Source organism: Mirounga leonina, unplaced genomic scaffold (genome assembly GCF_011800145.1).
Source record: "Mirounga leonina isolate KUSES-001 unplaced genomic scaffold, KU_Mleo_1.0 Mir_151, whole genome shotgun sequence".
In the NCBI taxonomy this organism is placed as follows: domain Eukaryota; kingdom Metazoa; phylum Chordata; class Mammalia; order Carnivora; family Phocidae; genus Mirounga; species Mirounga leonina.
Window position 1 is genome coordinate 7147153 of NW_023270377.1, and position 27629 is coordinate 7174781.

Consider the following 27629-nt stretch of genomic DNA (forward strand, 5'->3'; position numbering starts at 1 on the left):
GCGCCTGGGTGGCTCAGTGGGCTAAGCGCCTGACTCTTGGTTTCGGCTCAGGTCATGATCTCAGGTCTTAGGATACAGCCCCGCGTCCAGCTCTGTGCTCAGGGCGGGATCTGCTTGAGACTCCCTTGCTCCCAGTTCATCTGCTCTCTCTCTCTCTCTCTCTCAAACAAACAAATGAATAAATAAAATCTTAAAAAAAAAAGAAAAAGAAAAAGAAAGCAAGCCAGCAGGAGCAGTGGAGCTTGTGATTTCTGTGCTGAGCACCCCGGCCCAGCAGCATGGGAAACCTCTGCTCGGGCAGTTCAGTGCTCCGAAACCCAACTTCAGGCCCCTCCGTCCCCCATTCTCTCAGTAGGCGGAGAAAGGGTGCTGACTCCCCCGGGGTGATTATGGGTTTCTCCCGGCCCTGGCCACCTGTGGCTTGCACTGCATCTGTGGGAGACTAGGTGACGGTAACCCAAAGGTAATGTAAGCAACCCAGGAGGCAGGCACGCTGACCCAGGCCTTGCTGCCCTCCCTGCCCCCAGCACCCCATGTAGCTGAGCCAGGCCCTGCCTCCGCCATGTATCATGTGGCCGAGAGCGTATCCCACGGAGAAGGCTGCTGGCTCCACCTCCTGTGTTGAGCTTGACCTTGGGCAGGGCACCCCTCAGGGAATGGGTTTCCCTCTCTATAAAATGGGAGTGCCTTCCCGTTCTGTAGGGAAAGCTGAAGTCAAATGCGCCCTGCATTTTTGGCATCCAAGGTATGGAGGCTGTGTGGCGGGAGGTGGCGGGGAGGGGCAGGGAGCCACCCACCACCTCTCTGCGTGGTGTGGAAGGGGGAGGAGCGTACCCCCCACCGATCGCCATCTCAACTGCAGCAGCTTGAGCAGGAGGGGCCAGGTGTCCCACACCGAGGGCCATCATGGGAGCGGGGAGCTCACACCTGCGCCGCGCGGCCCGCTCCCATGAGGTCACTCCTAGCACCTCTCTCTGGTTGCAATGCCTCCACCTTCCCTCCTCTCCCTGGATTTCCAGCTCCCCTTTCTCCTAACCAAGGGCTGCACCAGGAACAAGAAAGGCTTTCTTCAGTCGGACCGGCAGGGTCCGTGGGAGGTCTGGGGGCTCTCAGGTAACGTCACGGCTTCGCCTGAGGACCTGGCATCAGGGCCGAGGTGCGGACACAGTGTCACTTCCAAAGCACTGGGAAGTGTTGGTGTTGGTTTGAAGTTGTCAGGGCTGCTGGGAAATACCTCCTCTGCTTATTTTAGGTGAAGGAAGAGACCAAGAACCAAGCAGAGGGGAAACGAGTTATCGGCGCTTTATCCAGGAGCCCCTTTTCTCTCGCCTGCTCCAGTGTGGCAGCCGGGCCTCTCGGACCTCCTGCCCCAGGAGCATAAATTGCCTTCCAGCTGGGCTGCAGCCTCTCCCACCCACCACTGCGTGGGGGCTGAGCCGCACTTCCAGTCGGCTGCTCCCAGCTAGTGAGTGAGACTCCCCCAACAGGTGACTTTAGCTCGATGAGTAGGCCTGACTGCAGCCTGAGACTCTCCCGAGGCAGTCCTTCTCCCCGCTCCTCCGCAGGGGCCGGACTGTCTCTCCTGCCCTCTTCTCTTTCAGGCTGGCCCGGCATCTGCCCTGTCCGCAGACCTGAACTGACACCAGGAGTGCTGTGGTGGGTATGAGAGTTTGGGGCCTGCTCGCTCATTACCTGGCAGGCAAGGGAGCTGCGCTTCTGAGTGCTATGTGGGGCATGGAGAGTCCCTGGCACAAAGGGGTGGCCCGATTGCTCACAGATTCGCTGATGGCGACCTGGGAAAAAGCTTTGGCTTGACTTGGTGTCGATTTGAGCACGTGAAAGCCTGGGAGGTGTGGTGTCCACCAGGACTGTGAGGCTGGCTGGTTACTGTGAGGTGTGCCAATGCTCAGCAGAGGGACAGTGACAGACGGAGTGCCCCCCACGACCAGTTAAAGGTGAAGTGGGACAGCCACAGGGGCCTCCTTGGCAGCTTGCAGAAAGGTGGCCCCCTCTTCCCTCAGGAGGCTAGCAATGCTCCTGTGCTGGAAGACATGCACAGGTCCCTCCCCTGTCCCCAGGAGTGTCCCCTACCTCCTTTCCGGGCTGCCAGGCCCCTGACTAGGGCTAAGTGCCAGTATGATAGTCCTGCTGGGGGTGTGCTGGGCCTGATAAGGGAGGACAGAGATTATATAAAAAGAGTGAAACTTAGCCAGCAGGATTTGAGGGGTGTAATCAAAGGGGCCAGGAGATAAGAAGAGATGAGCAAGAATTCATGGACTTGGGATATTTCACAGGATGTGCAATTTAGCACCCTGGCAAAGACCTGAGAGGGCAGGGCATACTTGCTCCTGGGTGGTCCTTAGAGGCCCAGAGACAGTGATAGCTGAGGCTGAGGGAAGTAGAAAGACATAAGCTGCCCTGGCAGACAGCAGAGGAAGGAATAAAGAGGCCGAGGGAAGGGGCCATGCTGGAATGGATTACTGAGTTCGGAAGACCCAGCAGAGGCCTATGTCCTGTGGGAGCGCCTGTGGGACACTCCTTCACAGGGTCATCAGCCATGCACGAGTGAGAGGGATACCAAACCATTAAGGAGTCTGTTGGTACCATTCCCCTGTGGGCCAGAGAGGCAGTCACAGAGTTGGGTTCACTAACACTCACGGGGATGATGGTGCCTGGGGTCCTAGAGGCCGGGGTAACGTGAACGACCTGCACCAGCTACTGCCAGGATTCTTCAGAATCCAAGTGCACAGGGCCCAGCAGACAAGAGAAGCAGTCACCATGGGGGGCACCATGGGGGGGAAGGGAGGGACAATCCACCTGGATCAGAGGACGGGCAGGCAGGGAGGTGTGTGGAACTCAGGGGAACTTCCTGGTGCTCCCCTGCCCCACTGTGAACAGACATACAGACATGTACCAACCCTGGCTTGTGAGGGATACGACAGCCAAGGGCTCAGAAACCTCACGATGCAGGTTTGGGTCACACCACCAGCTAAGCTGCCAAGACCTGCTGAGGCGCTGGCTGAGAAGAATTTGGGAGGGACAGTGGGGGAGAGGGAGGGGAGGACCAGCAGCGACCCCAAGTTCTACTCAGGTGGTGGAGGCAGGAGCCTGTCACATTAATTTCTCCTTTCGAAGCTCCTCCTTGGGAAGAGAGGCCCACAGGAGCCACAGAGGAGCTGTTCCCCGCAGTGGAGTGCAGAGGCAGATCTGTGCGGTGCAAGGGGTGGGCTGGGGCTGCACGAGAGGGCCCGGGTCACACTGAGCACAGCAGGGCTCTCGAGGCAGGACGGCTCCCATGGGGTGTGAGACTCCTCCAACAAGCAAGGCTGCTTCGGACAGGCCACTCTACTGGCCTGGCCTAAGCTTTCTTGGAACCATGCTGCAGGCTGAGCCTCTGCTCTGGCCCTCCTTTCCTCGCCCCCTCCTTCACAGGGGCAGGCTGGTGCCATGGTCTGCAGCCTGTGCCTGCTCCTGTTTTCGCTCTTCATCCCCCTGTATGTCTCTCGCATCTAATCTTGTCTGGGAGGCTACTTGTCAGGGGACCTGAGCTCACCTGGCACGTCCTCCAAGATGAAAACAAGAGAACAGAAAGAACGCCGATGTGACGCTAAGCTCTTCCCCCCGGGTCTGTTCTGACTGTGCCGAGAGGGTCCTGAGACCAAACCAAGGATGCTGAGCAGGCCAGTCCCCCTGGGCAGGCCAGCATGTTGGGAAGCCCCCAGGTCCAGAAAGCGCTATGTGCTCAGGGGCTGGGGGAGAGAATCCAGGTTGGGTTGGCAGGGTCCTGGGGCCCGGCCTCAGCCCTGACTGTTTCCAGAAAGGCCAGTGACCTGAGTGATGAGGTGCCCACGGGCTGTGGACAGCAGAAGACGTGAGGACCAGCCCTGCCCTCTCCTCTGGAAGGCTGCAGTGTTGCTGTTCTTCCACACGGGTTTATGAAGGTGGGAAGGCACTTCAGTGGAGGAAAATCAATCCCACAGAAAAGTTTTCTCAGACACCTCTAGATGTTGGCTATTTGATATGGGTTTCAAGGTGCCAACATGAGTCACCTAGCCAGTCAGGAAAACACAAAAGATTTGGTTTCATCAGTTCAGCAAACTAACCTGTCCCAGGAATGAGATGCAGGTGGGGGGCTGGCTGTGGCGTCCAGGTGGTCTCCGGACCAGGGCGAGGCACAGCTGCCCGCAGGACAGGGCCCTGCAGAGCTACAGGCTGGGTGTGCCAGGGCCCGGGGCACAAGCCACCCAGGTGGGTACAAGGGTGAGCACCGTGCCCAGTAACTGTTCACTCACACAGCCACATTACACATCACTTCATGCCATTCTCCCCCGAGCCGGAGATGTACGGTCATCTTCATATTCCTAACAGAGAGGCTGCATCCCAGAGAGGACAATGACCAGCCCCGGAGCAGACTGGCTAAACTCAGATTTGTGATGATAGGTCAGGAGCCCATCCTATCACACCAGCTGTCTGCTCCCCCAGGGGTCTGCAAGGATTGGAAATCCCAGAATTTCCCACACAGAGAGCTTCTAGGGCAGATCTGCTAAGGAGAGGCTAGAACCAGAACCACCCTCCTCAAGATTTAAGTTGCAGAGAGAAAGGCAGGTGGTGTGAAGGCACAGCACGGACTTTGGAATCGGCTCGCACTGGGGTATAATCCAGGCTCTGCTCTTGACCATGGTGTGACCTTGGGCAGGTTAACCACTCTCTTTAAAAAAAAAAAAAATCTGTAGAATTATGAATATAAGATTTGTCTTGAGCAGTTGTGGAGCTAGAAATAACCCAGGTAAGCCCATAGCCCCATGCTGGTGATTTGTGGGCATTCGGGAGCTGGTAGCTCCTATCACCATTACGCTGCATGGATCAGAAACTTGAGAGGTCACGAACAAAGTGCCTGGCATATTTAATGCTCGTCATAATTGTTACTGTGCCTCACCATCAGGCAAAAAACAGTAGGCAGTTGATGTACATAACTATAATCACTATTATATTTACAGAGTTAAATCAAATTTTTACAGTTTTTCTTCTACATGTTAGTTCTTCAGAATTCATAAACTATCCAAGGAGACCATTTTCCCTGATGTCAGGAGCAATTAATCCTCATCATAATCCTACAACAAATAAAAAGTAAAGGCTGGAAAGAGATCTGACTCCCAGGAGCCAGGTTCCCTCTCTAAAGTTACATCCCCCACCCACTCCCTTCCTCAAGTATTGTGTGCCAGGTCCTGGGCTAGGCACCAGGGGCACTGAAGTGAACAAACAAGGCCCTGACCGTCCAAGGGCCCAGCCCATTGGGGTAGCAGCAGGTGAACCAATGTCTGAACTTCAGCTGAACGCTGAAGAACCAGACAGGTGAGGCGCAGGACCACAGAGAAGGGACACCGGCTTCAGCCTTTAGTGACGGTTGTGAGGGGCTGGGATGGCTTCCTGGAAGAAGTTTGTTAGGGGCTGGAATGGTTTCCTGGAAGAAATAATACTTAGCTAAGAGTGGAAGGACAGATAGGGGCTACCCAGATGGGTGGGGAAAGGGCCATGGGAAAAGAGTGGGGTTCTAGAAACAAGGAACAGCCTGGTCACACAGAGACACATCGCACATGAGAGACTCGAGATGGTCTGGGAGGGGTGGGATATAGGGGATGCTGCAGCAGGTGGGGGCCCAGCCCCTTCCACTAGCCCAGGGCCTCGGAGGGCCACCTGACTGTTCTTTCAGCTCTGTAGCCTCAGTGCTCAGTACTATGCTGGTCCCTAGCAGAAACTCTCAGAACGCTTGATGAATGAGTGAGTACTCAGATTCGCATTTTAAAAAGTTCATCCAGGGCGCCTGGGTGGCTCAGATGGTTAAGCATCTGCCTTCGGCTCAGGTCATGGTCCCAGGGTCCTAGGATCAAGCCCCACATCGGGCTCCCTGCTCGGCGGGGAGTCTGCTTCTCCCCCTCCCTCTGCTTCTCCCACTACTCATGCTCTCTCTGTATCTCTGTGTCTTAAATGAATAAATAAACAAAATCTTAAAAAAGAAAAAAGTTCATCCAGACTTCTGGTTCTGACAAGATGGTAGACTGAACTGATGTGGACCTCTTTCCCAAACAGAAACACTGAGAAATGATGGATAAAATATATGAGAAGAACCATTTCAATATGAAACTGAGCATGACAGAATAATAGGAAAATTCCCAGTTACCTGAAATAAAGAGGAAACTAAGTCAAAGCCAGAATCTTTATCATGGCAAGTGGAGCTGGGATTATCAAACTCTGACACAGTTACAGGTGCTGGGATTTTAATGCCCACAGGAGGAAGACCTGGCTAGGGAAATGGATCCGAGAGTCAGGAATCCAGGAAGGGCTGTTGGTCTTTAAACAGGGACTGAAAGACCTTTCTCACAGCCCAGAGGAGAGTCTGTATGTGGTGTGGGGGCACAAGTTTCTCTTCTGCAGAAAGGGGATCCCAAGCTCACACGGCACGGGGGGGGGGGGGGGTTTATAGGGGCTGAATACGCGCTACCTGGCTTCTGGGAATCCTGAGCCAAGAGGTTCACACCAAACTAGCCAGGCCTCTGGAACTCCTGGGGTCCTGGCAGAGCAAATGCCAAAGCGACGAGCACACACATCCTCAACCCACAGCTCCCACGGTGAAACCAATCCCGATTTAAGATGGCCTCCTGACAAAAAAAGAACGAACCACATGAGGAAGTGAACCACCATGACGATAAGGCAACGGACCCAACACATGGGAGAGCTGGTACCCTTAAAACTAGAAATAATTGAACACTTCGAAAGATGCTACACGTGTAATCAAACTAAATGAAGCCATAAAAGGAATAGAAATCATAATAAAAACAAGGACACTAAAAACCAAAAACTAAAAATTAACAGGCTGATTTTAAAAAGCTCCAAACAGAACTTTTAAAACTTAAAAATAAAACCCAAACCCTCACAGTCGGAAGGAGTATTAAACAGCCGATTATGAACAGCTACAAGAAGATTAGTAAACTCACAGATGTTTTTGAGGAAGTGCTGGAATACCTCACTGGCAGAAAAGGACATGGAGAAAAAGTAAAGAAAGACAGAATAACATGGCAGGTTTCTAACAGGAGTTCTAGGAAAGATTGGAGAGAATCCGAGACAGCAGAGAAGAATTTCCAAATGGAAGAACGACACTGAGTCCCCAGCAACATAATAAAGATGAACCTACTCTTAGACTGACTGCAGTAAAATTGCAGAATGCCAAAGTCAAAAATCAGGTCTCAAAAGCAACCAGAGTGAAAAGCCATGCAAAGCTCCCTCAGGCGGCAGAGGGGACAGGCTGGAGGTCAAAGAGCCAGAGGCAGGGAGAAGCATTCCAAGTAACTCCCTGTCCCGGGTAGTGGGAAGAAGGTTGTGGGGATGGAGACAAGGAAACAATCTGGACAAAGTTCTCCATCCGTGAGGGGTACAACGGTCCACACAGTTGCTCTGAAGTCAGAAGCAGCTACTTTCCTCATCCTCGTTCCCACAGCCCTCGACTCTCCCCACTGAGAAGCGTGAGTCCCCCAGGGGGGCTGCGGTGAGGTCTGCTCTTTACACAAACTCCTCGAGGTCCTGGAGCAGGTGTAAGTCATCTGTTGTGCCCCAGTGCCTAGCACAACACGTGGTATGGGGCGGGGGCCTACTGAATGCGTAACTGACTTCTCATGAATCACTTATTTGCTCTTTGTGGCCTATTCCTTGCCCTGTGAAGAGATCTCCAAACCTCAGTTTGAGAAATGACTCTCAGTCAGCCCCGGATTCACTGGATTGCATATTAAAGGCAGTTGCAACAGAAAAAAAGAAGGTCCATGGTGGAGACTGGTAGCACCTGTCAGCGCTGCGGGAGAGGCCTCCCATCTCTTAGGTGCAGACGTGACCAGCTTTTGGGAGGCTGAAGGCATAACTTGAGTGGAAAGCTTTACTAATCTAGCTTGAGACACAAGACACAAGACATAAGAAGAGGGCAGCTTCTTTCTTCTAATGACCTTGGAGCTTTAAGAATGTTTACCTGAGAACTGTACCCTGCAGGCTAGAAGAGGCAGGGTCCAAGTCTGGCCAGATATCAGATATGGGCAAGTCCCAGGGCCTGTCCTCCCTGGAGCCCAGGGGCAAGTATGAGCCCCTTTATGCAGATGGAGAACAGGATGACACGGAGCCAAAAATTGAGGTTATCAGGATGTTTCCAGGGAAGGAAGCTGAGAAGAGAGTCCAGGGAAAATAAAAGCAGAGTGCCTATTTTCAGGGCCACTCCATTTGAAGGGAAAGACCACTGGGGAGAACTGTCCCAACAGTCTCAGTACTTATTCACACTTTCTTCACTGACAGACTGAATTTGGCAGAGCTAAATATTAAAATGACTATGAATTATACTGTGGGAAATGCCCAGGTAAAAGTAGTAGTTTCAATAATCAATTGTATCAAACTAATCTTCAGATATCAAGCTAATTTCTTTCATATGGGGAACCTTCTCGCTCTGGTGCTCTCGCATTCATGTTACTTGGCTGAGGCAACATAGACTCCTTAGGGCCTGGGGCAAAACAGCCGCATTTCCCGAACACCACTCTTACACCAATACTGGGGAAATGACCCTGAAAGTGGACAGAGGAACACACACAGGGCAGAGCCCAGGGGAGAGCAGAAAGTCACAGTCAAGGTCATGGGATTCTCCACGCTTCACTTCGCAATTCACACGTGGGCAGAGGAGGCTGCCTTTAGACAGAGGGCATCTCGCACAGCCGAGGGCTGCCGAAGGCATGTGCACCAGCCTCTTCCCTACTCATGCTCCATTAGGTGCAGCCACAGCTCATGGATGCAGCCTTGCCGGCACTGGGAAAACAGGATGGAAGTCATGAGGTAATTTTTCTGTTTGGGAAGGAGAGGCAATGCGTACTTACTGTGGGCACTTTATGTGCTAGGCTGTGATCATGTCTTTTAACATGTCATTCCAATCCCCAGGACCATCACTCCCCCAGTTATGGCAGAAGGTCTCATTAGTCCCACAGTTCTTAACAGATGAAGAAACCTGAGGCTCAGAGGTTAAGGAATTTGTCCACAAATTGATAATGAACCCCAACACTGCCTCTCGCAGGACAAGCAGAGAGGGGTCACTGACACGTTTGATTGCCACAGTTTCCCAGATCATGGCTCCTATTCAGTTTCCTATACAAATGCTTTTATCTGCATGTCTCTGGGGGCCAAAGCTTATCCATATTCACAACCCCTAACTTCTCCTCTTACATTGCTTATTCTGATAACATGCTAGGAGTTGGGGATCAGGCCAAGAAACAGAGCTAGGCTATTTTCTCCTCTCTGCTCCAAAGATTACCTAAGTTGTTGTCACTGCACCTCTGAACTGCTAAGACATGAACCCAAAGGAAGGCAGGCCAGTGTCGCCCTCCCACCGAAGGAGAAGGCTGCCAACCTCTTTCCCAAAGAGCAGGGAGTCGGGCCAGAACTGGAGTCTGTCAACACCCCTGGGCTGCAGGCTCTGCTTCTGCGGCCACAGTCTACGTGTGTGGGGCTGCCATCCACTGCCAGCCAGCAGGCACCGACCCAGGGAGCGCAGGGTGGCACGGACAGGCGGCTTACGGCTGACGTCTCTCTGACTCCCTAGCGATGCGTGCACCTGCCCCCAAGGGACTCACTCAGTGGTCCCCACCAGTCCCCGGACCCGAGAAGTGCAGCCCTACTTCTCTGCTGAATTCGGCATCATGAGACGCCGCGATGGTGTCTCTGACCCAACAGCCTAGAAACCCTGCAACTTCCAGAAACAGTGCCGTCCAAGAGGACAAACGGTGGTGTTAAGGGCGCTTGGTCAATCTTTCCTAAATGATTACCTCGTTAGAACTGAGGGTACATGACAGCTTACTACGGCATCCTCTAAAGATAAATGACAAAAAAGCCTAAGGCCTTGAAAGTGATATGAATGGAGATTTTGGTCAGGAAGGCACCTGGTAACCCATCTCCCCCACCCCCCCCACCCCCCAAGAGGGAGTTCTACAGGAAGACCCAAGTTTCTCTTCTGGAATGTCCAAGACAGTCCCACTGGCATGTGCTTATTGGATTCCTTCCGGTGGGTACCATTAAATAGCTCGCATATTTAAACAATTAGTCCTCAAGTCCAGGTTGGGACTGTCCCTGTCACTGACTGGGGTTTCTGAAATAGCGACGCGGGACCACAACTGTCGTTCATCTACTCTCTTCTCAGAGCGAATGTGATCATGGTGACAAGAGTCACTCCTCACCCGGCTGTGGCCAGTGACCTGGAGCAAGTTCCGTCCACTCCCTAGACTTCAGCTTCTGCAAATACACGCGTGGTAACAATGGAGAAGACTCTTCAGGGTGCTACGTGGATGACACAGGACAACAAGGGTGACGTCCCCAGGGGTGTGCAGACGCCCAGCGGGGGCGCACTGGCAGCTACCATCATCATCACTGTCACTGTAATCAGTGGGCACGCGCTGTGTCACAGACAGAACCACACAGGGGGGCAGTCTGTGGTGAAGGCAAAAGCTGCTGTACCAGCCTGCCAGGTGCCGCCTTCCTAATAATAAGATCACCAACCTGAATCCCTGTAAGTACCCAGAAGTCCCCCGATTATAAAATTCACAAGGTAGACTAACACAACAAAACCCATTCAGAGAAGGGCAGTCAGACAGGACAGTACGAGCCAGAGTCACACACAGTGAACCAAATTAGCAAGTGTGGTATTGGAGACGGGCGGCGGCGGCAGCGGGGGCGGGGGGGGGTCCCCTAGAGGAAAACCGGAGTCTGGAAAGGAAGGTTTGCTTCTGAACAGACGTCTAATACCTCCCATACAAGCACTTCAAGTCCTATATTTAGGAGCCAAAGAGATTTTATAGGAGAAACAGTTTTGTGTCAGCTATTTCCCAGTGGAGCCCCCCAAAGTGTGATTCCCTTCCTGACAAGCCTTTGTCAGCGAAGCCCGCTGTGAGAGAGCCCACAGGTGCACCCCTTGCCGCGGGACGGGCGAGGGGACGCTCTTTCCCACCGAGTGGCTTACTTGTTGCTGTCGCGGTGCTCATAGATGTGACATCCTTGAGGCCGTCCAGTCTCGTGATCCAGAGTGAAAGCAAGTTTTAGCTGCAGAAAGAGAGAAGAGAGAAAGAATGAAGTCTAGGCAGCATGTGCTATTCATCCTGGCCGCTGAAATGAGGAAAAAGTCAAGCAAAATGCCATTCCCTCCAGCTGACATGTTGCGGAGAGCCCAGGCCTGCCACCTCGGGGAAGAGCCACGTCTTACAGGGACTCTGTCATCAGTGGGGATCACTAGGGGACTCTACTTACTCATTCAGCATGTAACCAATGATTAGGCACTTACTTTGTGCCAGACACTGGGCTAGCTGGTGGGGAAAGAACAGCGTAGAGAGGCAGAGAGGGGCCTTCTTCATGGATCTTACCGTCTGGTCGAAAAGACAGGTATCAATCATGTACCCACATGGATGAGTGAATGAATGAATATCAAACCTCCAATTAAAATAGGTTCTCTGAAGCAGGAAAAAGACTCCTGCATTTCTACAGCAGTAAATAACCTGATCCAGACTGGCAATGAGGGAAGCAGGAGGGGAGGACGGGGAGAGGGGAAGGTTCTCCTTGGCAGAGAGCACAGCATGTACAGAGGCCCTGAGGCAGGAGTCTGGGAACTGAAGGATGGCAGCTACAGGGGACACGGCGGGCAGTGATGCTGGAGAGGGAGGCCGGGGCAGAACACGCAGAACCTGGCTGGCCACGTTAGAATTTTTGACCTTTACCTTCACAGCAAAGGAAAGCCTTTGCTAAGGAAAGGGTGGGTGACATGATCAAAGTTATGTTTTAGCAAGACCCCGCTGGCTACTGTGTAGAGAACAGGCTATAGGGGTGACAGCAGAAGCAGGAGTCATGCAGGAGGCTACCTAGCAGCACAGGTGAGTGGGGCTGGGGGCTGGGGGGGGGGGGGGGGGGCGTGCAGGGTGGCGAGAGGGAGAGAAATGGACACTTTTAAGACCTACCTTAGAAATACCATATGATCTCACTCAGATGTGGAATTTAAGAAACAAAGCAGATGAACATAGGGGGGTAATAAAAGAGAGAGGCAAACTATAAAACAGACCCTTAACTATAGAGAACAAAGTGAGCATTGCCAGAGGGGAGGTGGATGGGGGATGGGCTAAGTGGGTGATGAGGATTAAAGAGGGCACTTGTGATGAGTACTGGGTGTTATACGTAAGTGATGGATCACAAATTCTACTCCTGAAACTAATATTACACTATCTGTTAACTAGAATTTTATTTTTTTAAAAGATTTTTTATTTTTTTGAGAGAGAGAGTGCTGGGGGCGGGGAGGGGCAGAGGGAGAGGGAGAGAGAGTCCCAAGAGGACTCCACACTGAGCATGGAGCTCGATCTCACGACTCCGAGATCACGACCTGAGCCGAAAACAAGAGTTGGACACCCAACTGACAGTGCCACCCGGGCGCCCCTAACTAACTAGAATTTTAAATAAAAACTTGAAAAAAAAAAGTTTTAGAAGCAAAGTTGACAGGATATGCTGATGTTAGGGAGTGGTGAGATTGGAAAAGAAGAAATCCAAGACGGTTCAAGTTTTTGATCTGAACAATCGGGTAGGTTCCATTGCTGAGTGGGAAGACTGAATCTGGGGGTAGCCAGAAAGCCAAAAGTTTGGACATTTTAACTTTGAGGCACTCAGTAGCTTTCTCTGATTAGGGATGATCAGGAACAAGAATCTGGTAATGAGGTCTTGGGTTTCTTTCTGGATTCCGGAGGGGAGAGCTCAGGTGGGTGCAGAACTCCTCCTGTGTCGCCGGGAAGCCAGAACTCAGGGAAGTCGTGCGTGTCCTGCTAGACCTGAGGTGGTTATGGCAGCTTTAACATTTCTAAACCTAGAGCCAATTATTAGATTTACAAATTCACCAGGTTTTTAAATGGCCAGGGAAATTTTAACTAAAATTAACTGCACATTAGGAGGATACATTATTGTAACTTTTTTTTTTTTAAACTGCAAGGCTGTTAACACAGATCTGCATCATTAGAGGCTGGATGATTTTTCTCTTCCTGAGAGGGAAAAGAGCTCGTAGGAATGGCTTGTCCTCTTACTGACCCAGATGAAAATACAAAAACAGAAACAAGCCCTTCTTCACCATCATGAAGCCAGGAACTTCAAGTCAAAGGCATGTTTTCCCTACAGAACCCTGCTTGGACCTTCCCAGCCCTCTTCAGCAAAACAGAAAATAATTGTTTTAAGAATCTCTTAACTATACCATTTTCTCTTTACCTCTCTCTTTGTGGCTGAGGCCAGGCCTATATTCATTTCAAAGACTGCTCTGCTTAGAAATTTTCAAATCCTTTGGCTCAGTGATTTATGAATTTATGGCTTAGAAAAATTATCATAAATGGAAAAGTTTTTTTGTGAAACTGTTCACTTCAGTATCGTTGATTGGAAAGACTCTAAAAGACCAGCAATAGCAGAGTGGTTAGGTAAACTACACCATAGTCACATGCAGAACAGCAGCCATTAAACTGTTTATGAAGGATTTTGGGGCGCCTGAGTGGCTCAGTCGGGTAATCGACTGCCTTCGGCTCAGGTCATGATCCTGGAGTCCCCAGATCGAATCTCGCATCTGGCTCCCTGCTCAGCAGGGAGTCTGCTTCTCCCTCTCACCCTCCCCTGTCTCATGCTCTCTCTCTCTCTCTCTCAAATAAATAAATAAAATCTTAAAAAAAACCCAAAACTGTTTATGAAGGATTTTGATTAATCTGGGAAAATATTTGGGTTAGCTGGAAAAAAGCTGGATGCATACCTGATTATAGCCCAAGAAAACTATGTAAAACAGAACAGAACAAAGACTGCATAGAAGAAAGACTGGAAGGAACGATGGCAACAGTGTCCCTTTCCTTTCTTTGCGTTTTCCAAATCCTTTATGATAAATATGAGGAGCTACAAGCCACAGTCCTTAGTCATGAAGGAATTAGGGGAAATTTCATTCTTGAGGTCAAGAAACTGTGTAAATACCAATTCAACACTTAGGTGAGTGAGTAGAAGCAGTGATGGGGGTGGGGGGAGGGAATGGGACAGAAGAGCACTCATATTTACTGAATGGAAAACTCATATTTATGGAATGCCTACCAAGTAAAGGCTCTCCTTTACCCTGACCACAACCATTTGAATTAGGTATTATGATTTCCTTTTTACAGGGGAGGAACTTGAGGCTAAGAAAGGTTAAGTAATTTGTCCAAACCACAATTAGAATTTCAGCTAAAACCCATGCTCTTTCCACCTCACCAGAATTAGAGGACTCGGTGATGGTCTGGATGTGAAGCCCGCCAGGGAGGGAGGTGTCAAAAATAATGTTTAAGGTGCTCTGTCTTGGGCAGCAGGGCAGATGGTGCTGCTACTCATTGCGACAAGGAGGAACAGCGGGTTTGGAAGGAGAGCTTGAGTTTAGTTTGGGAGTGCTGATTTTAAGGTATCTGAGAGGCATCTTAGTGGAGATGAAGAGTAGGCAGCTTGTATAGACAATTCTGAATTTTATAGGCAAGACTGTTATCTGGAGGTGCAAAATTTGGAAGCCTCTGGATGGTAAGTAAGATGGTGACTAAAGCCACTGGTGTGGATGAGAACGCCCCCAAGAGAGTATGTAGAGTAAAAATGAGGTCTTTGATAGCATAGCGGGATTTCGGAGCAGTGCGACGGAGGCTAAGGGCAACGGAGTTTGGAGTTACGACGTTACAGGAGCCAAGAGGAGAACATAGCTCAAGGAGGGGGCAGTCAGCAGCATTAAATCCTTCTAAGAGGTCAAGTAAGAGAGGAACAAGCATTCAAAACAAAGAGTCCACTGGATTTAGCAACAAGGACTCTCAGGAGGGTGGCAGGAGCAGAGATCAGGGTGTGATGGGTGAAAAACGAGTAGAAGGTAAGGAAGTGGGGATCATGAGTAATTTTAGCAAATTAGACGGTGGTGGGGGAAGAGTCAAGACGAATGGATCGGAACAGGACCAGACAGGAGGATGTCAGCTGAAAGGAAAGCGTATCCTAAGACAACAGGCCGTTTACATGCAGATATAAAAGAAGCACTACAGAGGGCGGGCTCGAAGACAAAGGAGAGATGGAGGTAACTAAAGAGTCAAGGTGGCTGAGATGACCAGAGGGACGGGAAACCAACACACAAGTGGATGACCCTTCCTGCACCGGAGAGTAGGGAAGGCTGGGCAGGGATGTGGATATATCTGTGGATCTGGCGGATTTGGGGGGGGGGGGGACAAGATGGGTGATGGTGGTGGTTTGGAATGTTCCAGTCTGATTTTTGTTCTTTTCTGAGAATTAGGAGGTCAAATAATCCACAAGGAATGGAGGGTTTGGTGAGGGAAGGAAAAGAGTTTGGAGGAAAGTGATGAAGGCTTGAAATTGTTTCTTTGGAGAACAGGAAAAACTGTTGACCAGGGAAGAGCATGAGGGTTGCCAGGGAGCATTAACAGTCCAGCTGAGGCCACAGGAACTGAAGTTACTGTAGCAACCATCTGCCCAGATGTTGATTTTTTTTTTTTTCTAGCAACTTAGACATTGGCATGAAGAAAGGTAGGTTGGTCCAAAGCTGAACATTTGCCAGGAAGGTCTGAGGGAAGAATAATGGAGCAAGGGAGTAGAGATATGATATTGGCAACAGATGGGCCAGGGACTCTAAGGGGCAACAGGCAAGAAATAAAAATGGAAGGGGCTGATTGGAAGAAAAAAGAAAGATCTGGGTGACAGATGTCTTGTTTGGAGCTAATATTTCTTGAGCATGTTTATCAGTCCTCAATCCTCTATTTAAAGAGCCCTATGAGGTTGGTTCCTATCCATCTGTTACACAGGAGTTTTAAGTATTTTTAGCCCAAATTAGCAAATCAGTCACAGAACTAAAGTGTGAGCCACGTTGCTAACCACTGGACAACACTGGCCTCCTGAGTGTCCATGAGGTCATGGAGAGGAACTGTGAGAGTCACTGCGTGAGGGAGGGGGAGGCACTGGAGACTGTGGTCAGAGAGTAAGTCCTGTCTGACCTTGGACATGGGGCAGTCAGTCTCAAGATATGAGCAGAAGTCAAGGAATGGAGAATTGGGAGGTTGGGGTGAAAAGGTCCTCCATGAGAGGTCTGAAATTCACCCAGGATGATAATACGATGTTTCCCAGACAAACTAATCCACAAAGTGTGTCACTACAGGGGTTCAGGGGTGTTGGTAGGTACCCACTACGTGCAAAGTTCAAGACAAGAATGAAGAAGTCCAAGCAGCCCATGCAGCAGACCTAGATGCATATCCAGTGTCCTTTTCTCCTTCCCAATGACACCCTACATTTATTCAGCTAGTTACCCGCCCACACAGGCCACGGAATCCAGGGGGAAGCAGATCCAGTTTCTGGGGCTGGGCCTGACAGTTCTAAGGCAACCTTGTACACCTCTCAGTAACTGATCAGGAACCCAAGCCAATCAGCGCCTGGCATTTCCTGGCCCCAGGAACTGGTTCAGGAAAGGACATGTGACCTAAACGGAGCCAGTGGGATATGAGGGGATGTTTGCTGAGTGCTTCTGGGCATGAGGGGCCAGCGTTGTTGCAACAGCTTGCTCTCAGCCTGAGAAGGAAGCCAACTCACAGAAGAAGCAGCCTTTAGAGAGCCGCAGAAGAGCAGAGCCAGAGCCTTGGTCGAGCCATACCCGGTCTCTGCCGGCCTTCCAGACCTCTACTGTTCTTCTGTAACTGCACATCATTTCTCCCAAGGACACAGACACATAATAGGTCTACCCACTTCTTGGTACCACTCTCCACAATGCAGCTGAGTTATCTTTCTAAAACACAAGCCCGATGAAACTTCCTTCTTTAAGTATCTTCGATGGCTTCCTGCTGTCTATTTGCCACAGGTATGAGAATGAGTCAAACAGCCTGGGATCTCTGGGGGTTGGCTGCTCACATGAACAAAAATGGACTGTAACGGAGGGATGGTGAGGGGGGCGTGCACTGAGGAGAGGGTACCAACCAGGGAGGACCTCAGAGCAGGTGACAGGAGTCTTTTTCTTTCTTTCTTTTTTTTTTTTTAAGATTTTATTTTATTTATTTGACAGAAAGAGAGAACTTGAGAGAGGGAACACAAGCAGGGAGAGTGGGAGAGGGAGAAGCAGGCTTCCTGCCGAGCACACAGACCGATGCAGGGCTCAATCCTGGGACCCTGGGATCATGACCTGAGCTGAAGGGAGACGCTTAACGGCTGAGCCACCCAGGCACCCCAACAGGAGTGTTAAGGGAGAAACACAAGCCTGCCTGACAGGGAAGGGTGCCCCCACACCCCCTCTGCTCCTGCTGCAAAATCCATGCACTTGACCCACACTGCAGAGCTCACTATGTGAGCTTGGATCATGCCATGTACTTTCATACCTCTGGCCCTTCCTTATGCCGTGACTGCTTCTAGGAGGGCCCTTCCTGTCTACCCCAGCAAGACCCCACATATTCTTTGAGCTTCTCTCTGTGAAAGTCAGCCTTTCACTATTCCGTCCTTTGGTAACTGGAGGCAGGGCCTCTCTCCCCAGTGAGTCCAAGGGCTCAGGGTAGATACCCTTGGCACGCAGTGCCCTCAGCACTGTCCACAACAGATGCTCAGTGCATGTCGCTGAGCTGACATGCCGACTAGAAAGTTGGAGCGTTTTACCTACTAACAACTGTCCACTCATCTATTACACAGGCAGAGTCTCCCCCCTGCAGGTTTCTGCGCTCCTCAGCACGCTCCAATTCTGGCTGGACACATCTGTAGTCACCCAATCTCATCCCTGAGTTTGTTTTGCTTCCTCTCACTTCAGGGAAGAAATTCCGCCTCACCCCTGTGCCCCTCAGTAACTGCCACCAGATGAGAAGCGATGGCTCAAATCCCCTTGGTGCCCAGGTGCTTCCATTTTGCCAGCGCCTTGGAAGATACCCACAGTCAGTCTTTCACTCAAGAATAGTTCCTGACTGTGTCCTGCGAGCCTGGCACAGCAAGGAAGCAGACAGGCCTACCGGCTACATCAGACCGCAGGGACCGACCCATGGAGTCGCTCGGTTTGGAACAACCATCACTATGACACTTGACGAGGTCCATCTTTCCCTTTTCCAGAGGCAGCTCCACTAGTCAATCTTTGCGCAGGGAGGACAGTTTCCAACTGCCCCCCATTCCTGGAATCGGGTGAGGGGAGAAGGAAGCCCAAGAGGCAGTAAGGAGGTCACTCTGTCAGCCTCCAGCAGTGTGGGAGACAAGGACCTGGGCTGGGTGCAAGAGGCCCTTCTTCAGTCCCTCGGGGCTCTGGGGGAGGGGGATGGCCAGGGAGCAGCAGGGCCATGTTTCTTGCAGGTGGCAAGAAAGCCACAAGAGTGACCGGTTCCAGACGGTATGAGCCTCCTCAGGTGGACCTAGGGGCAAGAGGGAGTGCCCCAAGCTAAGCAGCAGAAGGGTCCATGGAGTCACTGAAGGTAACTATTCAAGGAAATGTGACCTTATTTTGTGTGCCAATCCAGCAAAGCCAATAGGCCAGACTACATTCATGAGAATAACCGAAAAAGAGTAATGGAACAGGACAGGAAATGGGGGCTAAAGGTGGTGTGCCAGATGTTCCCCTTGGCCAATGAGCAAATCAGGCCTCAATCGGCTCAGGTGTACAGTTCCACACAGCCGTGTTCCTGGACAACATCATGCACAGGCCACTTGGCATTAAACCCCATCAGCTGAGGAAGACACCAGCTCAGAGCTTCTGGTGCTTTTGAGAAAACCTGGCATGACCTTCGGAAGGCAAGAAATACATGAAGACGTTTAGGAGTTGCCTATTTCATCCACGAGAGCTTTGAAATGACCTCCGGTGGGCAACAAGGCGTCTCTGACCATGGCCCAGACAGCCCTTGCAGGCTGGTTCGTGACCGAGGTGGGGACCTGGGCGCCAGGTTCTGAGTCCCTCTCGTGGGGGGTGTCAGGAGGGAGGTGGCTGGTCAAAGTAGAGCCTGGTTCTGTAGCCAGGATCGCTCTAGTTCAAGCCAACATGGGTTCTCCAGGAGGCCTGTGAGCCTCTTTCAATCTGCTAGCTATTAGAACCGAGGTTCAAACGCAGGTCAAGGAGCAGCCTGGGAAGCCTGCAGCTGCCGCACGGTCGGCTCTTGCCATCCCAGTCCACTGGTCTTGCGGGGTGTCCAACTCTTCCTTCAGCCCGAAGTGGCAAATCCCCTCACACTTCCCACATCTCAGTCATGGCACTTCCAACACACAGAAGTTACCTCTACCGGAGCCTTGGTTCTGTAATTGAAAAATCTTATTAGAAGGAAATCTTCACGTTCTCCGAGGTGATCTTAGTTTTTCTTCTTCAGTTTTTCTTGTTTGGTTTGGATCTCCCAAGCATTATTTCTTTTTTTCCATCTCCTCTTTGCTTTCTTTTATAAGACAAAGATGCTGTGGACTTGGCTTCCTCTTGGTTCACAACGATTCTATGGCAATGTATTAAGTTTCTTTCTCCTAAGTCCACTGAAGTCTTTTTGGACTTGGAGAGAGCTTTTTAAGAAAGAACTTGCTCATTCAGCAGGATTTTCCTCCCCACCCCAAGCTCTGGTTCTGACCTGGAAAAAATAAGAGTGAGAAAGAGCAAGAGGATCTTGCAGTCCTCCTGACGCTCAACTTCCCAAACCACAAAAAAGAACCTTGCTCCAGTAACGTAATCATGGAGATTTCTGGCACCTTGGTCTTTCAAGAAAAATACATCCATCTGCTGGCACAGGGACCCATCGAACTAAATCCTGTTCAGCATGGAGTTCCCGATTCATTAGTGTTGGAAAGTCTATGGCCAGGCTGGCCGCCCCACTGGATGACGCCTCCCTGCAGGGGCGTCTGTAAACCCCACAGCTGTGTTTTCACTTAAGGCCACTTCTCCTGACTCCACTGCACCTTGTTACAGAGGCTCATTCTATTCTCATTAAGGTTAAATATGACAGGACAAGGATTCTTCAATGCTGAGGTTTTACTTGCTCAGAAGAAAAACTGTCAGTCTCTAGAGCTATGGTCGACCCATAGGGAAGGCTGCTCTTGAGCAAGAAACCCATGCCTGTCGCTTCCTGCTAGGTTTGCTTCGGTGAACAAGCATTTCCCAGGAGAGGAAAGCCCTGGCTTCTCCTGCCTGCCTGTCATGCTGCCTCCTCTCCTGGGGCTTATGTCATGGCTCACCAGCAAGGCCGGGGAGTACAGCTCTGCCGGCCACTGCCCCACACCCCCTCTGCCTTTACTGCGGGGTGGGACCAGCATCTCCCTTAGCAGAACGGGATTCCCCTGTTCTCCTGATCAAGGCTTACCTGGTCACTGGGCCACATTTGTGCTCCTTAGATTTCTGAGCAATATGACAACAATGAGACTGCAAAGCGTGGTGAGCAAGTGTGCACGTGTCCCGTGCAGCCCATCTGCTCATCCCACTCACAACTGGAGCATTCTGGATGATTCTCATGGCCCTATCTCTCCCCCAAAGCAGGACTGCTGCTTTTCTGATACTGAAATCAGAAAATATGATGCCCTGTCGCAGGAACTATGCTCACTCTGACAGATGTCATTTTACTTCTGCCTCCTTTCTGCGGTTCTGGTTTTCCGTCTTTCTTTCTATTGAATCCATTTCACTGTTTATTTCCTTTGTTCTAAGTCTTCTCAGATCCTTTTGGGAAACAGAAGAGGGTATGTATAACTAAAATAAGGGTCGTCAAAATATAAGCCAAACATACACAAAAATATGAGATCCGGGCAGGTTCAAGTACAACCTGATTAAACAATGATCATGATGGCAGGCATTCAGTTCATGGAAGAAAGAAAACGGGACATTCTCATACAATCCTCAGAGCCAGTGATCAAGCTGGCTCTCTTCTTGAAAAAACAGGAGAGAACAGAATGATCTTCCAGGGAATTGGCCTCAGTTTCCAGGGACTTGAGGAGTCGGGGAGTTATATAACCCTAAGCTGGCAGCCAGCAGCTCTGGCCTCGTCTCTGTTCTCTCCCAGACTCTGGGGTGGTGGTGGGGTTCTACTGGCCTTAACTTTTCCACCTGTTAAATGGAGCTGAGTTCCTCTATGGTCATCCTTGTGGTTTGTTTATGGATGAATGTGAGATACTTTCTCGGTGCACTGGAATAAAGGACCCGTAATAATCCCCACCCTATCTGGGAGAAGAGAAGCTCTGAAGATTTCGGAAGGACCAGTGCTCACATCTTTGGACGGTTTAATGAGAGACAAGTGGCAGTGAAGAATTCTCCTGCCTATGGTTGTCTTAGGTAGCCAAGAGCAACTGTCAAAGTTCATGACTTGATTCCATATTAATTCTGCTTCCTTCCTCCCAAAGCTAAAAGTCTGGACACCATATTCTAGGGCAATATTCTAAGGTTGTTTCTGGTCCTGGGGCAGCCAATGTGCCATTCTCTCTGGCTTTGCCTGCAGCAGAGGGCTTAGCAGCAGCCCCTGGCAGAAGAATCATGGCCCACCACCACCTAGTCACAAAATGCCTGTTGGCTTGATAATGCTTACTGGATTGTTCAGAACAATCTGGAAGGGATACCTAGGAGGCCCATACCTGCGGGCACCTGAGGTTCCTATTCTCATCCAAGATAATCACTAGTCTCTTAGCCCTTTTATTTATAAACAACACATCTAATAGATACCATTCTAACTATGGTAAAAACCAAACACCTGGGTGTTGTGAAGTTTGAAGAAAGTACAGAAAGAAGTTTGCCCCTGAGATGAAATGCAAAGACCAAAAGTATGGACAGAGGTCGGTGGAGGGTGCTAGCAAGGGCCAGGATCCAGTCAGAAGGAAAATGGACAGACTTTCTGTTTGCCTTGCTAACTGAAAAGTCAGCTTTGGTAACAGAGAATCCTTGGATAATCTCACATAGTTGAAAATCATTTAAGAAACGACACATGATGTTAAATGTTACAAAAATAAGTTTCACAAGAATCTTAGGGGAACATTTTCATTAAGCAGACAGTTGTGTTCCCTCAGCCCTCGTATACTCTTGCTAGGGGCTGTGGGCTGGAGCTTGGCGGGGTTGGGGGGCATCAGAGGCTCTCACAGTCTGCATGGACCTTAGGGGTCCTCTGCTGCTCTAACTTTCTGCCCATTAGACTGGACGAGTTCTCTTTCTAGCGCATCTAAGAGTTCATGCTTTTGCTGTGACCCTCTGGCCCGGGGTACGGGCTTTACTAGATCAGGAAGGAGGTCATTCCATTTGTGAAAAGGTGCACCTACAACCCCCCCCCCCCCAACACACACACTGGGCAGGAGGCCGCTGGCCTCTTCCTCAGGCTGTCTGGTTTTGAATCCTGACTTTTTTTTTTCCCTATTAGCTGTATTCCCTCACGGAATTACTTGACCTGTTTCTGTCTCGGTTTCCTCCTCTGGAAAATGGGAATAATACCATTACCAATTTCACAGGCTTTTTGTGAAAATTAAATGAGGAAAACCACCTGAGAACAGCACCCGTCTTTGGCAAACAGCCAATAAATGTTCCTGTTGCCACAAGACCTGGGGTTATTTCTCGGCATGAACGGAGATCAAAATGGAGACAAGAGCCCGCTGGGACAAGCTGACTGGGACTGGACGGTTCCAAATGCGATCCCTCTTCAACCTGCGGCATTTCTACAGTTGTAGGGTTCACTTCCCTCCCCTGAGCAGTATCTGGGGAGCCAGTCCTCGGCGTGTGGGACTCCCCCAGGGGCTCAGCAGGAGGACGTGATGCTTCGAAGCTTCACGGTGCTCCAGCAGCCCTGGTGCTCTCGGAGGCATGCGGACCCAGGGTCTGCCATCACAGGGCAGCCCTGACGGAGCTTCTCCGGTGACCAGGCTCCCTGGGCTGCTCTCCGTGGAGACGGCAGGTGGGGGAGAATGCGATGCCCCGCCCTGGCCCTGCCAGGTTGGCAGACAGGCCTCTCGGCAGAGGCGGCCCAGCACTTCTGCACCAGCAACAACTTGTCTGCTAGTCTCTGCTTGGGAGAGGAAGAGGCCACAACGACCTGCTAGCGCATGGCAGAGGGCTGGCTTCTGACAGTCCGGATACGAGAAAATTGCTTCTACCATGGTCTGATTCTTCTCATTTCTTCTCGAGTTGGAACATGTCTGTGGTTGTATATTTAACTATCATGCCATCCCCACTAGCTTGGAAGCTCCAGTAGAGAAATCCCAACTGATGACTCTTTGTGGTCTCCCACAAGCCTTTGTTAATTAACTAAAGGATTTCTAGGCGAGAGGGGGCCCTGCAGTTAGCAGGAGGAATTCAGTTTCTATATGCAACCAGACAGGGTACAAGAGCTTCGTGTGTGCAGGCACTCCTATTTTGAAGGTGAAGACAGGGAAGCTCAGGGGTGTTAGGGAATCTGCTTCCCTGAAGTCAGCAAAATATAAATCAGCATGTGGCACCCCCGGAAATGGAACCCAAACCTACCTAACTCCAGAGTGCATTTTGCACTGGGCCACACTAGCTATTTCTTCTCTCACCAACAGGGCACTGTGTTGGAGGCCAGAGGCTGCAACGTTTGACTTCTCTCTAGATTCTAAAAGACGCAGGACAGTAAATGGTGCTCTGAGTGCCGGTCCTCCAAGGCTTGTTGGCAAAGGCATCACCAAAGAACAAGGTGGGGGCATCCTCTGTTCAGCAGAATTGAAGACAAGAAGCTGGACTGAGAGGGCCGAGCAGATGGAGCTGCCCAGTTTCAGGTGGAGAAGCTGGGCTGAAGGAAGAAGACGCCTGGGTGGGCCCTCCAGAGGCAGTGGGCTGCGCGGACCCTGGACGTGGCAGGTAAGGTCACTCAAGGGAGAGCAAGCAAGGAAGAGAGAGAGATGGGCTGGCTCTGCTTTTCCAGTTCAATGACCCTGTCCTCTGGTTGACAGGCTCAGTCACATAGCTAGCCAGTAAGAAGACTGGAAGTAGAGCCAAGGGCTTCTCACACCAGTCGGCTAGGCAAAATACTGGACAGTAGGAATAAAGAGAGAAAAACAAGGCAACAACAACAACAAAATAAGATTAATATAGGGCCTATTATTATGCTGTTGAAAAAATGGGTTGGGGACTCACATAGCCAATTTCTATTATTTAAGTCATGGACCCCTCTGCATGACTTCCTCTGTAAGATGAAAGCCGCCAAGGAGATACTCTCTTTGGTTCCTTCTGGCCATCCACTTCACAATTCCGTGAGCAAAAGCACCTGTGGAGCACAGCCCCTGTGTTGCTCGGTACTGTACCAGGCACCCAGAGGCCCAGGGGAAAAAGCATGGTCTCGGCTGAGCTCAGAGAAGGATCTGGTAGAGCGGCCTGCATGGAGTGGACGAGGCCAGAGGTGAGTCTGGCAGGACAGAGAGGATTTGCAAAACACCGACGAGAAGTTCCAGGTAACGGGAGAACACAGGACCTTTAGCCCTCCTAGGGCAAAGAACACATGCGTCATGTCCACCACTGTACCCCCAGTAGCTACCAGTCTTTGGCATGTAGGTACTCACCAAATAACTGCAGAGGAATAAATGAGCACGGCCAGCAAAGAATTAACACGCACTGTTCTGTGAATACGAATGAGATTGGTCTGACTACGAAGTGGAGGGTACAACTTGGGAATGGATAAAATAATACTGATGATAGTAATAAAAATGGTCAGGATTTACTGAGCTCACTCAGTAAGTCCTGTGCTAAGCACATTACTATGTTCTCTCCCTGGGTTCTCTTAATGGCGTCAGTAACAGGCAGGTGCTGTGACCGTTCCTACTTGACAGCTGGGACACGGAGGCTGCCGGGCACTGGGCAGCTTGTCCCAGGTCCTACAGCTGCAGCCATGAGACTGGAGCCCAGGGGCCCTGGCTCTCAGTTCAGCACCTTCCCATAAGACTTATGACAGGGGCTCAAACCCGGACCCTCTTCCCGCCCGTGTCCCCTCCTAGGCCACCGGCAGCTCTCTGGTTCTCACTGCTTTCTGACAGCAGGTGGCCCCTGAGCTGAGACCTGGCCCTTCCCAGGTCCCATGACAGTGCGCCACCCAGGTGAATGAAAAACTCATTTTTTGTTTTGAGATCATTACAGATGTACAGAAACTGCAAAGCTAGTACAGAGAGGTCCTGTGTCCTCTTCACCCAATTTCCGCCAAAGGTTACAGCTTACATAACTAGAACACGATATCAGGCCCAGGAGGTGGACACCGGCACCTAGTTCCGTGTCATTTGGTCACACTGTAGATCTGTGGAAATGCCACTACAATCTGGATAGAGAACTGTCCCCTTACCACGCCACCTTCCTCTCCCCCATCATCTCAACCTCCTGGCAACACTGCTCTGTTCTCCAGCTCTGTAATTTTGTCGTCTCGAGGACGTTGTAGAAATGGAATTGGTATTTTAAGACAGCTCTTCAAAGTTATCCTAAGAGTATGACTTGATCCATTTGTTTGATTTGTAAAAGAACATAAAACAACGACAACAAGAGAAATGAAAGAACGAAGCAGAATAAGGAGAGTTTCTGTTCTCGCTCTGCCGCTTCTAGTATGTGACTTTTGACAAATTACCTACCCCAAATCTCAGTCTCCTTGTCTGTAAAAATGGGTAGAAGATTTAAGGATTAAATGAGGTAACACGTCAAAGCACTTGGCAAGCGGCAGACAAATTCTAGCTGTTTGTTATTATTAATAATAAGCCAAGGAAGCCTCTGTGCCTCTTTATAGAAAATCAGGCTCTTAACGGTCATAGACGATTAAGGAAGTGACCACGCCAGCCCTTAAATGACCCCAGGTCATGCTTCCCTTTGCTTCCCAAGACTCCACCATGGAAACAACTGGGGACTTTTAAAAGGCGCTTCCAACAGGCATCTTCAGGGCGCACACCCTCCATGAGAACAAGCAGCCACTCACTCCCCATGCCAGATTCACCAGGGGGCCGAGAATTCTGAAAGCGGGACAAATGGCCAAGAGCTCTCTGTTTAGTGCAGAATGCCTCCAGAGGACAGCCAGGGTTTGTGCTGAGGCCCCCGGCAGCACACTGAGCGCAGAGAAGAGGATATTGCCAAAGAGAGGCAGGGGTCAGTTGTGTGATTGAATTAGGTGCTGCATGGATACCCCACAAAGCTCGGCATCACTCAAAGGCTGGATGGGAGATGGACGACAATGGCCCACACTACCCACAAGGTCACCCTTACTATGACTAGCTATGGAAGTCTGGAAAAAAATCTCCCCCAAAAATCACATATGCAAAGGCTCCATTATATAGTCCAGGGAGCACTTGACTTTGAGCCTTTGAGTAGCTGGGAACCCAGCACAAATGGCTGGCTATATCTTAAGCAATATGCCCAAGGCCCATTGAAAATGGACAAAAACGGGTATTCAGGATCCTTCATGATTTACTGAAAGTGGCATTGTCTGTGCCTTTGCATGGCACCAGCAGGGGTGGGATCAAGGGCGCTCCTCCTGATGGCGGGGTCACCCCATGTGTCTCCTGTTCCCTTGGACTTTTCAACTCCCCTGGCCTGCATTCACTCACTCACTTTTTCTCCTTTGAAGTTAAAGAATACTGCCTCATCTATCACTGACATGTTGGGTTTCAAAGGGACTGGGAGTGAATTCACTTTTTTTTTTTTTAAATAAATGAGAAGGGCTCAGCTGGGGTGAGAGGAGGTAAGGAGGGAGGGAGGGACGACAAGAGCTAATGATGGCTGCTTTCTTCCTGCTCCGTGCTGAGGGGAAGCCCTCGTGTTGCATCTAGGCTCTGGGTGGGGGGACAGAAGCTTTCGGCGGTGGCTGCACCTCAGTGCCCGTATGTGCTCACCCAGCCTCGCTCACTAGACGTCATATTGTGTTTCCAGGCCCGCTTACTGTACTCTGGAAGGCACACGTTTCTGTGCTTCCACGAACACTTACTTACCTTGAACAGGGGAAGTAAAGGCACACCAGACTTGCTTGGCTGGCTGCTCTGTGGGCGTCTTGAACCGGATGGCCCAAAGCGCTCAAGCTCAGGGGGTCCCCGACTGATGCCCGCTCTTCCTCCCAGGGTGGTGGGGGTTCTCCAGGGTGGCATCCCAACCGCCTGGCTGCCCAGTCAGAAACCCAGAGGTATCTAGATGCACCCTCTCCCTTTTTGGGGTCTGATTCCCCCTCCTCAGTATCTTCCTCATCTGTGCCCTCCGTCAGCTGTGTGACCCCAGGTTAGGGCCCCAGAGGGTCTCATGTGGATTCCTGCTGCAGCCATCTAACTGGCTTGATAGAGGTTCACCTTGGCCCCTTCCAATTCATTCTCTACAGAACCGCCAGAGAGATCCTTCTAAAAAGGAAGTCCCATCCCATCATTGCCATATGTGAAATGCTTCAACGATACTATGATGAATTCAAGAAAGCACTCATATTTCAGGGCAGAGGAAAAAAGGTCCTCCAAGATTGGCCCTCGTCATATCTCCAATAGTATCTCCCACTGCCACCGTGAGCTCTTCCTATGACCAGCCATGCCATTGGTCTGCACCTCCCAGAACATATCAAACCCCTGCACTGCTCTGCCTGGAACATCCTTGAAGAAGCTATGCCCAACCAACTCTCAACTGCTTTCTTTTACTAGAACAGGAATCTTCTCCCAGATTCTAGGTTTTTTGT

At 50.6% G+C, this 27629-nt stretch overlaps 1 protein-coding gene across 3 annotated transcripts in view; it reads right to left on the bottom strand.

Annotated features, from left to right (window-relative positions):
- DIS3L2 (DIS3 like 3'-5' exoribonuclease 2) overlaps positions 1-27629 on the bottom strand; it is a 341559-nt gene that overhangs the window by 29167 nt on the left and 284763 nt on the right. For all 3 annotated transcript variants that reach the window (XM_035006877.1, XM_035006875.1, XM_035006876.1), the window contains one exon: positions 11027-11106. In XM_035006877.1, the coding sequence (XP_034862768.1) occupies positions 11027-11106 (80 nt within the window). The remainder of the gene's footprint in view (positions 1-11026; positions 11107-27629) is intronic.